Source organism: Leucoraja erinacea, chromosome 5 (genome assembly GCF_028641065.1).
Source record: "Leucoraja erinacea ecotype New England chromosome 5, Leri_hhj_1, whole genome shotgun sequence".
In the NCBI taxonomy this organism is placed as follows: Eukaryota; Metazoa; Chordata; class Chondrichthyes; order Rajiformes; family Rajidae; genus Leucoraja; species Leucoraja erinaceus.
The window spans coordinates 35,250,046-35,263,847 of NC_073381.1; the positions used below are offsets into that span (position 1 = coordinate 35,250,046).

The 13,802-nt window shown below is 42.0% G+C and overlaps 1 protein-coding gene across 1 annotated transcript in view; it reads left to right on the forward strand.

Moving 5' to 3' along the window:
* The first annotated feature begins 278 nt into the window (after positions 1–278).
* LOC129697115 (adhesion G protein-coupled receptor F5-like) overlaps positions 279–13,802 on the forward strand; it is a 44,006-nt gene continuing 30,482 nt past the window's right edge. Inside the window, exons 1-4 of the mRNA XM_055635348.1 lie at positions 279–438; positions 4,640–4,819; positions 7,924–8,027; positions 12,495–12,553. Of these exons, the coding sequence (XP_055491323.1) occupies positions 354–438; positions 4,640–4,819; positions 7,924–8,027; positions 12,495–12,553 (428 nt within the window). The 5' untranslated portion in view covers positions 279–353. The remainder of the gene's footprint in view (positions 439–4,639; positions 4,820–7,923; positions 8,028–12,494; positions 12,554–13,802) is intronic.

Below are 13,802 nucleotides of genomic sequence, written 5' to 3' on the forward strand. Positions count from 1 at the left end.
TCGAAGGGCCGAATGGCCTGCTCCTGCGCCTATTTTCTATGTGTCTATGTTTCTAACTTTCTTTGCTGTAGTTGTGTAGCAGATGAGGTCTTGTTTGAAATTTCATGCAGAATATGCCATTTAATAGCATGTAACATTATTTATGGATCACAATCATGAGTCAACATGTAATTATTGAATGGGAAAGAAACAGAATGGGGTTGGATTTTGTAGTGCTTAATTAGTTCTATTTCCATTGATGAATAACGATTTTTTTGCCTGTTTTTCATATTCCAGTTATACGACATGCCAAAAGATTTTACTATGCAGACTTAAATTTTGAATTAGTTAGGCTTAGAGCTATTGCTGAATATATGAAGAAAATGATTTATCCTGTTACTGTTAAAATCCCTGGAAGAGATGATTTTCTTGTCATCCTGAATGTTAACATCACAACTGGTAAGTTAGATATGCTTCTCAACCAAGATGCTAAAATATGTGTGCAAAATATTGGAACTTAGGATCAGTTGTTAATGTTACTCTGGGAAGAATTGCAAATCTACCCAGTAGCTGAAGTTACCCTACTATTGCTACAACTTTTTAGGCAGGATTTAGGATGATTAGTTTCCACTTTAGTTTTGTGCTTCTGAGACTAACATGGGACTTGTAGATTCTTCCGTAGATAAGCCGGGAGGTGGCAGATAAAGCCAGTGGGTGGGTGATTTGTAAGATGGTACATATTGTCTGTTCCTTCCTCAAGACTTCTCTGTGCTCCTGATGCAAGTCCTGAAAGTTCCCAATACTTTCCTGAATGCGCCTTTTCTATTTTGAACAGTCACATGCCGGGGATTGCCAAGATCCAGGAGGGAAAGTGTAGGAAGGAACTGCAGATGCTGGTTTAAACTGAAGATAGACACAAAAATCTGTAGTAACTCAGCAGGACAGGCAGCATCTCTGGAGAGAAGGAATGGGTGAAGTTTTGGGTCGAGACCCTTCTTCACGTCTTCAGTCTGAAAAAGGGTCTCAGCCTGAAACGTCTCCCATTCCTTCTCGAGAGCTGCTTCGGACAGAAGAAGTGTCTCGACCCGAAACGTCACCCATTCCTTCTCTCCAGAGATGCTGCCTGTCCTGCTGAGTTACTCCAGCTTTATGTTTCTGTCCAGGAAGGAATGTTGTACCTCTTCAATGGTTCAATGGTTTCTTTACTATCACATGTGCCAAGGTAGTGAGATCCTTTTTTTTGGCACACAGTTCAGTGAGATTATGTGTAGAACGGAAGTGCAGATGCTGGTTTATACCGAATAAAGACACAAAGTGCTGGAGTAACTCAGCAGTTAGGCAGCATGAAAAAAAGGATGGATAGCGTTTTGGGTTGGGATCCTTCTCCAGGCTGAAGTCTGAAGTCTGAAGTCTTGAGTCTGAAGAAAGGTCCCAACTCGAAAAAAAAATCGGCCATCGTTTTTATCCAGAGAGGCTGCCTAAGAAAGGACTTGCTAAATTACTCCAGCACTTTATGTCTATCTTCAGTGAGATTATTTTCATACAAAACCTCGCTAGCACATAATGATAAGAAACAATCCACTGAGCCTCTTTGCAATAGTTGCCAGGATTTAGTGCCATTTCACAGCCCCAGCTGCAGTTGGCCATCAAGGCCTGTTGTTGCAGTCATCTTCTTCTTCTCCTTGCCCGGACCATCTTCAACCCAAGTCCATCTTCATACTCCAGGGGGAGTTACAGGGGAGAAATAGGTGCAAGTCCAGGTGGGGCACAGGGGCATGGGTGGAAATCCTGGGGGAGAGGGTGGGGGGTGCTGTACCCCCATGTTTTGAGAGGTGGGGGCCAATCCCCCCCTCCCCTCCCTTCCCCCATGTTTTGTGAAAAATGGTGCAGCAAAACCAAAGCCTCCGAAGTCGAGTCGCAACCGCAAGGTCAACACCGCCTCCGAAGTCAGACAGTTCCATGATGGTAAGTCCACAGGCTCTGTGACCGGAAGCCGCCAGCTCCTAGAATCTTGCAGCCCGGGATTGCAGTACCCAGGCCGGCTCGCCTGCCCCGGGAATGGCTGTAGCGCCCAGATCAGCTCGCTTAGACACATAGAAACATAGAAAATAGGTGCAGGAGTAGGCCATTCGGCCCTTTGAGCCAGCACCACCATTCATTGAGATCATAGAAACATGGAAACATAGAAAATAGGTGCAGGAGTAGGCCATTCGGCCCTTCGAGCCTGCACCACCATTCAATATGATCATGGCTGATCATCCAACTCAGTATCCTGTAACAGCTTTCTCTCCATACCCCCTGATCCCTTTACCCACAAGGGCCAAGGATCATGGCTGATCATCCCCAATCAATAACCCGTGCCTGCCTTCTCCCCATATCCCTATCTCCACTAGCCCCTAGAGCTCTATCTAACTCTCTCTTAAATCCATCCAGTGAGTTGGTCTCCACTGCCCTCTGTGGCAGGGAATTCCACAAATTCACAACTCTCTGGGTGAAAAAGGTTTTGAGGCAGTGCAGCGTAGGTTCATGAGATTGATCCCTGGGATGGCGGGACTGTCATATGAGGAAAGATTGAAAAGACTAGGCTTGTATTTACTGGAGTTTAGAAGGATGAGGGGTGATCTTATAGAAACATATAAAATTATAAATGGACTGGACAAGCTAGATGCAGGAAAAATGTTCCCAATGTTGGGCGAGTCCAGATCCAGGGGCCACAGTCTTAGAATAAAGGGGAGATCATTTAAGACTGAGGTGAGAAAAAACTTTTTCTCCCAGAGAGTTGTGAATTTATGGAATTCCCTTCCACAGAGGGCAGTGGAGGCCAAATCACTGGATGGATTTAAGAGAGAGTTAGATACTCTAGGGTCTAGTGGAGTCAAGGGATATGGGGAGAAGGCAGGCACGGGTTATTGATAGGGGACGATCAGCCATGATCACAATAAATGTGCTCGAAGGGCCGAATGGCCTCCTCCTGCACCTATTTTCTATGTTTCTTTGCTTCCTGTCTGCCAACCAATTTTTTATCCACGTCAACACCCTACCTCCAATACCATGTGCTCTAATTTTAGTCATCAGTCTCCCGTGTGAGGCCTTATCAAAGGCTTTCTGAAAGTCTAGATACACTACATCCACTGGCACCCCTTTATCCATTTTACTTGTCACATCTTCAAAAAATTCCAGAAGTTTAGTCAAGATCCCTTTCATAAATCCATGCTGACTTGGACTAATCCTTTTACTGCTATCCAAATGCCCCATTATTACCTCTTTAATAATCTATTCCAACATCTTTCCCATCACCGGTCAAGCTAACTGGTCTGTAATTCCCTGTTTTCTCTCTCGCTCCTTTCTTGAAAAGTGGGATAACATTAGCTATCCTCCAATCCACAGGAATTGATCCTGAATCTATTGAACATTGGAAAATGATCACCAATGCGTCCACTATTTCTAGAGCCACCTCCCTGAGGACCCTGGGATGCAGACCGTCCGGCCCAGGGGATTTATCATCCTTCAGTCCCATTAGCCACCCAATACTATTTCTAGTATTGTCTCAGGTCTGGCTGTTGCGTCCATGGTGTCTGAGTGCCCCGGGACTGGCTGTACCTCCCAGGTCAGCTCGCCTGCCCCGGGAATGACTGTAGCGCCCAGGTCAGCTCGCCTGCCCCGGTACTAGCTGTAGTGCTCAGGTCACCTGCGTGCCCCAGGACTGGCTGTAGCGCCCAGGTCGGCTCGCTGGTCCCAAGACTGGCTGCAGTTCCCAGGTCATGAAAACTGATTTTTTTTTAAATACACCTACGGGCCGAATGATTTCAAGTTACGGGCCAGAGGTTGCCGACCCCTGTCCTAGAAGTTAGGCCCCATTGTGCGTCCCCCATGTTTTAAAAGTGATTTCTGCCCCTGCACAAGGGAGAGAAGGGGAGGGGAACAAAATAGGGTATAGGTGAAGAAAGAGGGGGGGGAGGTTGGTAGGTAGTTTTGTAGTTAGCTAAAATTGGAGAATTCAATTTTCATACCTTTGGGTTGCAAGCTACCCAAGTGGAACATGAGGTGCTGTTCCTCCCATTTGCATGTGGCCTCACTCTGTTAATGGAGAAGTCCCAGGGCAGGAAGATTGGTATGGGAATGAGAAGAGGAGTTAAAATGGTTAGTGACCAGGAGATTTGGTAGTCCTTGGCAGACCCAACGCAAATGTTTGATGAAAACCTATGCTTGATCTCGCCGATGTGCAGGAGCCCATATCGGGAACAAAATGCAGTAGATGAGGTTAGAGGAGGTACACACAAACCTCTGCCTTCTTGGCTCAAACTGTATCAGTGTTCAACAGATGCAGAGAAAGTGGGGAATCATTTCTGAAGTATCTAAAGGGTTTCACACTGTCATTTAGAAAGGTAGCACAGTTAAAAGATATTGGACTTTTAGAAAAAAACATTCGTACAAAGATGCAACTGGACATTTTCAATATACATACTGAGCTTCTTACCTTTTAAGAAGAGTTGATGCGAGTAAAATCTGAAAATGCCGAAAATGCTCAGCAGGAGATGTGCCAGCTGCAGGAAACAGCTAACATCAGAAAAAGTTCAAGCCTACTGGAATATACAGTACTTAATATGATTAATGCATTTCACCATTTTAATAAGCTTATCTGCTTGCTGTCTTTTTTTAGAATGCAAATACGTGGGGAATGGAAGCAAGTGCACTTTCTGGAATGAAACTTTGCAAAAGTATAGTGAATTTTGCAAAGATTTGCCAGAATGCTCACATACATCCACGTCTAACTGTAATGACTTGACCACGGATGAAATAGGATTCTGCCGAGAGGATGTTTCCAGTCTAATACAAAAAGGTAATCAGTTTCTTTAAACAACAACGAATAACATTTTAAATATATAATCCATTATTTTATTCAAGCAAATATTTTGTTGCAGAATTCAATTAACTTTAAATTTGTTTTTATATTCACAATAAAGACTCAAATGTTCTGATGGTTAATCGACGGGATGCCACCACCAGCCCCATCCTACCCTCCCCTTTCAGCATTTTCAAAGGGACACTTCCTTCTGTGACTTTCTGATTCCATCTCCTATTAACACCACCCTCCTTCCCAAGGAATTTTCCCATTCAGCTTCAGGAGGTGGAACACTAGGGCATTTACCTCTTCTGTTCATTCCACACAGGAACCCAAAACAATTCTTCCACGTAAAGCAGCGATTCCCTTGCATTTGTTCCAAACTAGTCTTAGAAACATAGAAACATAGAAACATAGAAAATAAGTGCAGGAATAGGCCATTCGGCCCTTCGAGCCTGCACCGCCATTCAATATGATCATGGCTGATCATCCAACTCAGTATCCTGTACGTGCTTTCTCTCCATACCCCCTGATCCCTTTAGCCACAAGGGCCACGTCTAACTCCCTCTTAAATATAGCCAATGAACTGGCCTCAACTACATTCTGTGGCAGAGAATTCCAGAGATTTACCACTCTCTGTGTGTTTTTGTTTTTATTAAAACCAAACGCAGATCAAGGGATTGCTTTGCTGAACATCTCCATTCAATTCGCAAGGGTAATCCATCCCCTGTCACTGTAATTCTCCATCTGTGCCTTAATATAATCTCTCTCCCTCCCTCCTTCCCCCCCACCTCCCCCCTTCTCCCCCTTTCCACCCCCCCCCCCTTCTCCCCACCTCTTCCCCACCTTTGCCCCCTTTCCCAACAATTCTCCTCTCACCCCCCCCGCTCCCACCTGTTCACCTCTCCCCCCTCTACCCCTCGCTCCCAACTATTCCCTACTCTTCCCCCTCTACCCCCCTCTCCCAACCGTTCCCTTCTCCCCTCCCTCTCTCAACTGTTCCACTCTCCCACCGTCTATTCGTCCCATTACAGGGAGGATGCTGAGACTTTGTCGAGGGTGCAGAAGATATTTACCATGATGCGGCTTGGATTAGAGGGCATAAAAGGGCAACATTTGGATTGTTTTCTCTGGTGTGATGGAGGCTGAGGGAAGACCTAATAGAATTTTATAAAATTATGAGAGGCATAGATATGGTAGACAGTAAGAACCATTTTCCTAGGATGGAAAAAAATCAAATATTAGCGATCATAGCTTTAAGGTATTAAGGGCAATGTTTAAAGGAGATGTTTTTTTACACAGAGGGTGGTGGGTGCTTGGAATGTGCTGTTGGGGATGGTGATTGAGGCAGATATGGTAGTGGTACTGAAGATGCAGTGGCATAGGCATATGGATATGTAGGGAATGCAGGGATATAGATCATGTGCAGGCAGATAAGAGTTTGTCTTAACATTATGTATGGCACAGACATTGTGGATTGAAGCTCCTATTCCTGTGCTGTACTGTTCTATGTTGTACATTCCATCTGTTTATTTCAGAATTTGGATTCAACTTCATGTGTTTAATGCCTTCATGGACTCATTCTCCCATGCATCTTCCTAATTTTGAATCCCTAATCTGTATTCACCGATCACTTTCCAGGATTCGCCCCACTCCCATCTCTTTCCCAACATTCTCTCCCTTTCTACAATCAGTATGAAGAAGGGTCCTGATCCGAAATATCACTTACCCATGTCCTCCCGTGATGCTGCCTGACCCACTGAGTTATTCCATCACCGTGTGTTTCATGCAAGATTCCAGCATAAACTCACGGAGCAGAATAAGGCCATTCGGCCCATCAAGTCTACCCTGCCATTCAATCATGGCTGATATCTGTTTCCCTAACAACTCCATTCTCCTGCCTTTGCTACATAACCCCTGACACCTGTACTAATCAAATATGGAGACTTGTGTCTCACAATTAATATTTGGCTCCCTAAGCTTTATGCCCTTAAAAGCTCTGAAAAGCTACACATCATAACTCCCCTTTAAAATGTACCATAAAACTCTGGCAAGGCTTGTTGATATTTAGCATTAACACATTTTTCTCCAGAGCTTGGTTAAGAACTTTCTGGCATTTAGCCTTGATAAAGGAGATTCTGGTGGAACGAGACTGAGACATGATTCTCAAACTCAAGGGGATAGCGAAATACTGTTTTGAAAATATGTTTCCCTGCCTCATCAACAACACTGTGGGTGCTGGCACCTTCAATTTCACCCCCCAAGGTTATTATTTGTTTGTAGTGCTTACAATGTTAACATTATAACAGTGTCTCTATATGCAAAGTATGTACATGCAAAGGAGTTAGAGATGCAGATTACCAGGAGGCACAGAAATATAACACAATTAACCTACTCTTGTTAGAGAAAGGAACATTTGTTTGTGCCTTTTCTCATGATATTGATTTGCATTTTTTATCAAACCATCTATGCATTGTATTATGAACTGGCTCAATGTCGTAGGTAGACAAAAATGTTGGAGAAACGCAGCGGGTGAGGTAGCATCTATGGAGCGAAGGAATAGGTGATGTTTCAGGTCGAGATCCTTCTTTGGGTCGAGACCCTGATGTGGGGGGGGGGGGGGGGGGGGGGGGGGGGGGGGGGGGGGGGGGGAAGAAGAAGAAAGGAAGAAGCGGAGACAGTGGGCTGTGGGAGAGCTGGGAAGAGGAGGGGAAAGAGGGAGAAAGCAAGGACTACCTGAAATTGGTGAAAGTAAACTCCCCAATGTGGAGTCCCAAACAATGGTAACAACAACCTGAAATAATATATTGCCTCAGCCAGTGGTGCTGCGTTTCAAACATAGCATTTTGCCAGCACTTCATTTCTTCATCCGTCCCATGTCACTGATGTGGTGTTGCATCTGCACTAGTGTTTGAATTAAGTAGCCTTGTTGCAATCATGGATCCAGTGCTGTGAGTACCAGGAGTGCAGGTTGCTTTTATCAGTCCTATGGCATTTTTAAACAGAGTGGGTCTCATGTGTTAATGCCCTTCGATATCTTCATGCAAAATATTATTTTTGGATGGTAGCCAAGAATGATAATTTCCCAAATTTTCTTTCAGTTACGGCAAAAGGCACCTTTACAATGAATCGGGAATACCTTGATGACTTTCGAAATAAGTCATCAGAAGCTTATCAAGATCTTAACAATAACCTTACGGCATCGGTATGTACATTTCAATAGAATCCAGTATCAAAGGTACAGAAGAGTAAGCATGATTAATTCCCATGGCCTTTGCCTGAGTCTATTTTATACATACAATATATATATAATTAAAATCTCTAATTTAGAATCGCATTTCAGCATTTCATCTGTTTCTAAGAATCCAATCAGGAGATCGGATTAGATTGGCGGTGCTAGCTCAAATGGCCGAATGGCTTACTTCTGAATCTATAGTCTGTCAATTGTCTGTAGTGACAATTGTCTATATTAGTGGGTGTAAGAGAAACGCACCATTGCCAACTGATCTGATCAAATGTGATGTTCATAGCTGTAGTTTTATTTCTTGAAAAATATTTCTAGATCTGAATTTTTTGGTTTTGAATATTGTGCCAACATTCTCGAAGTTAAATGATTTGTTTACTTTATGATTTTCTGCTGGTTGTTATTAGTTCAGTGCAATAACCAAAACTCTTCGTGTACAATTTAGGCTTGTGTAAGTATATGGCCATGCCTTGCTGACACTGCCTCCCTCCCAGAAGCCACTGACCATGGTCCCACAAGGTTGTCTGTAAGTGGGGGTGGGGGTCCATCAAGCAGGGTTTCTGCATCCTGAAAATGTGATGGACACTGCTTATTCCATCATGGGTACTGTTCTCCCCACTATTAATAGGATCGATAGAAGGCACTGCAAATATTGAAATCAAGCATATTGGCAATTACTGCTGGAATCTGAAATACAGCTGTGGAACTCGCAAATTTGGCCTTCTAAATCCATCAGAAAGTCCCACATTTCCATGCTTAACATGACTTGCATTTAAGTCTGAGACTCAGTGCAGGTACAACAATTAATCAGTGGTGATCCTGTTTAAAAATGTCAGCAATTGCTAGCAAGGCACATCCTTAAGCAAATGCTCCAAATCTCTCATCTCTCATCTCTCACAAAATGATACACACAGATGGAAATTATCCAACCTATTTTGCTTATGCCAGGTCAATTAAAGAATCACTGAACCTCAGGAACATTTAGCACATAAATGAGTTGTTACAGTCCACCTTGTCCCTGCCAACCCTGATGTCTTTCAGTCCCATGTCCACGTCTGCATTAGGCTTGTATCCTTCAAATCCTTTCCTGCCCAAATACATTTTAAAGGAAAATACAATTACTCCCATACTCCTGCTGTTCCATTTCACCCTACAATTATTGTCCTTTAAGGAAATATACTTTTTGAAAGATAATGTGAAATTTGCTAACCTTTCCAATAGTTAGGGGCCAGTATGTAGTGGCCATTTGCAAATAATAACATTGTTAGGTATAAAAACATTTTATTTTATTTCCCTCATTGTTCTTTTTCTCATTTTCTTAAACTTGCCCTTTGGCTTTGATCTTTCTGCCAGAGGAAATAACTTCTTCCTGTGTAACCTCTTCTCATTTTGAATAACCCATTTAAATCTCCTCCAAACATCTCTGCTCCACGAGTAGCCTTTCGAGTCCTCTGTAAAGTCCTTCCTTCCTGATGTAATTCTATTAAATCTATTAAATATGTCTTGAATTTGCGCAGATTAATCTACTTGCGGTTTCACCAAAGATTACATTAAATGTGATGACTATTTATAAAAGCAAATATCTCACTCATTCACAATCTTCTCAACTTGCTATGCTTGTTGAGTACGCAGAAGGGTTGAGTACACAAAAATCCACACACTTTCACACACTTGAAAAAATGTGACACAAAAATTCACACATTTGAATTTCACACACTTGAAAAAATATTTTTTGAGTTTGATGTACTGCATTCTTCATTCAAAACATATACACAAAACAGGTACAGGTAGATCTGCTATTATGAGGTAATTGCATTCCTAAGAAACTTCGTGGTTTTTGGCAATTGTGTCAGAAAATCAATAGTATCAAAAGGGAAAAGGGAGTTAGGAATTCAGGAGTTAACTCACAATAATAAAAATTTTCTCCTGCAGGATTTTGAAAAATAAGCCTTATTTTAATAGCTTTAAGTTTATTTGTATTACTGCAAGATTACAATACTATAGGCTGTATATTACATTAATTGCCAGTCAATCTTGGCCAATTCACGTCTCATACCCTCAAAGTTACCTTTCTTTAAGTTCAGAACCATTGTTTCTGAATTAACAATGTCACTCTCCATCCTAATGAAGAACTCAACCATATTATGGTCACTCTTGCCCAAGGGGGCACGTACAACAAGATTGCTAACTAACCCTTCCTCATTACTCAATACCCAGTCTAAAATAGCCTGCTCTCTCATTGGTTCCTCTACATGTTGATTTAGATATCTATCCCGCATACATTCCAAGAAATCTTCTTCCTCAGCACCCCTGCCAATTTGATTCACCCAATCTATATGTAGATTGAAGTCACCCATTATAACTGTTTTGCCTTTGTCGCACGCATTTCTAATTTCCTGTTTGATACCATCTCCAACTTCACTACTACTGTTAGGTGGCCTGTACACAACACCCACCAGCGTTTTCTGCCCCTTAGTGTTTCGCAGCTCTACCCATACCGATTCCACATCCTCCAAACTAATGTCCTTCCTTTCCATTGCATTAATCCCCTCTCTAATCAGTAACGCTACCCCACCTCCTTTTCCTTTCTGTCTATCCCTCCTGAATATTGAATATCCCTGGATGTTCAGCTCCCAGCCTTGGTCACCCTGGAGCCATGTCTCCGTGATCCCAACTATATCATTAGTCATTAATAGCTATCTGCACATTCAACTCATCCACCTTATTACGAATGCTCCTTGCATTGAGACACAAAGCCTTCAGGCTTGTTTTTACAACACTCTTACCCCTTATACAATTATGTTGAAAAGTGGCCCTTTTTGATTTTTGCCCTGGTTTTGTCTGCCTGCCACTTTTACTTTTCACCTTGCTACCTATTGCTTCTACCCTCATTTTACACTCCTCGGTCTCTACGCACACACATTTAAGAAACCCTTTCCCTTTAACTCCATCCTCCACTATCCCATTCAACACCCCACCCCCTTATTCAGTTTAAAGCCACCCGTGTAGCAGTGGCAAACCTGCCTGCCAGAATGCTGGTCCCACACCTGTTAAGATGATGATCATTGTTGATAGAATGGTTGCTTGATATCAGCTGGGAAGAAACTGTCCCTGAATCTGGAGATGTGCATTTTCATACTTCTAGACCTTGTGCCTGAAGGGATAGAGGAGAAGTGGCAGTGATCGGGGCGAGAGTTTTCATTGATTATGATGCTGGCTTTGTCGAGGCAACATGAGATATACATGGACTCAATGGAAGGTTGCACGCATGCTTATATTAGCAATGTTACAAAATTTTGAGATTTAAAAAATCAAGTCTGCAATTTATCCCATCAGATAAAGCATAACAATAAGTTTAATTTGACACCTAATTCACTTTCATATCTCAAGTAATAAAAAAGTTATGGCCATTTTCATACTCGGAAATTAGCATCTTGTTCCCTATTGATTTTCTATGGACATAACAAAAAAGCTGTGATCGTGGACAGTCAAAAGCACATAACCTTCTTAAAAATTAAGAGAACTGAATGGAATTTTCAGTTATCATAAATTGAACCATTCTGAAACAAATATAAAATAATCTAACTTGGATGACCTGAAATTAAAGCATATAATTAGTTAGTTACCCAATTGTAGCTAATTTCAAACTTCAATTTACTAGATCTAAACATCTATCCATTTCTTAATAAATGATTAACATTTTTAAATAGCCCAAGTGTCCAAATAATATTCACAAATAATTCACAATAAAACATGATTTTTAAATCTCATTTACATCAATTTATAGGCCAAATGGAAGGAATTTTGTGTTCAATTGCTGTAAATTAAAGTCAATTTAAATCGGCTTTCTAGTGGGTTCCTGTGAACGCGCTGGTTTAGAACGTTCACATTGCGCTGGATTTGTGCCCTCAAATGCCCAGAAAAATACTGCGGGATATAAAGAGCCCAAAATGAGCTACTCACTATAGAAAACTTTAATTACAGGGTTATATACATGCCCCATTTAATGTAAAAATAAGGTACATACCAAAGCAAAACCCTGGGGCTGCGAGAGGTTGCGAGTTTAGAGAGTGATTTTTAAACTACTCTAACTATTTTACAAGGCCATAAAAACTAATAATACCTTTTGCGACGGGGTCTTTCAGCGATTTTCCGTTAATGATTTACTAGGCTGAACATTTTCGATTGCAACAGCCTAGTAAAAATCGCGTTTTAAACCCGCCCCCTCTAAACAGCGCCAAAATCACACACAAGGGGTGGGGCAGATGCTCAGCCATGATTCAGGTAGGTTTTGTAACATACCTACTTATATCTTACAGTGAAAGGATTTTATTTGGATGCTCTTTGTTTAGTTATAGTCAACAACAGTCGATTTTGTCCGTAAATTTTATTCCTAAAGCTAACCTTTACTATTCATTTTATTTGCAGCTTGCCAAGTCTTTCAGTAACCTGAAGGGGTTCCAGTGTGTCAAAATACTGCAGTTTCGGTAATCTTTTAAAAGTGAATTGAATTAATATTAAATAGCACAAATAAAATATTTATTCCAATTCTTCTCCACAACAGTGGCTGCAGGGTACTCAAGCTCATGCCTGTTTGATATTTTCCCTCATAATCATTGTTCAATATTCATGCCTTCTCTGTGCATTAGCTTTTTCCAAGTATGTTTATTATTCTTAATATTTTGATGATCGTTTGGATTAAAAAAATATCACACAGTGCATTGACTATATGTGCTCAACAGTGGTATTCACCTGGAGAGAGAGACTGCAGAGCATATTAAGGTACATTGTGTGGTTGGAAGAGACCATGACTTATTTCAAAGCCCACTGTGTGTGTGTTAAACATTTTAATGGTGTCTAACAAAGTGCAATGTACAATAGGCCTGCACCCACATAGTACATTAGTGGCCCACAGAAGGAGCTGGCCAGGCCTACACAGGTTCTTTGAGGTGAGCATCATCAGAGACGTGCCTGCACTAGTCCAAGCCCATGGAAAAATTGGCACCAGGTAGATATGTTCAAAGAAAACAATTCTATGTCAAAAAAATCTACCTCTTGCAGAATTTCCCAGCTCCAGACCTGATTGTGACTCGCAGCCGAGCAATCAGTTCGCAACACAACCTCTCCAATTGATGATCCTGCTACCAAAGCTATTATTGACCCCCTAGCATCCAGCCATTCCCCCTTCTGCTGCTCAACCTGATTTGTGAAACTTTCAACTCCCCCCCCCCCCCCCCCTCCACGCCCCACGCCCCCATTTGGAACTTAGACGCTACCCCTCCATCCCTTCACACAGATTTTCCCTTCTATGTGGTTCTTACTCAATCTGGCATGACTCACAGGCAGCCCCAGTGACCTATCTGCTTCAATCCACAATGGAAAAGTAAACAGAGGAATGGTCATTGAGCATCTTAATCATCTGAGACTTGCTCCGATATGAATAATTTTTCTTTTTTGGAGATGCATCAGGAAAGCAGGCCCTCTGGGGCAATGTTGCAGAGGCCAATTAACCCACAAACCTGCACGTCCTTTGGAATTCAACCATTCAAACTTTTGCTGAGAGAATGGAGCAGCTGGGCTTGTAGATTCAGATTCAGATTCAATTTTAATTGTCATTGTCAGTGTACAGTACAGAGACAACGAAATGCATTGACAACGAAATTGCATTGTACACTCTGGAGTTTAGAAGGATGTGAGGGGATCTTATGGAAACATATAAGATTGTTAAGGGTTTGG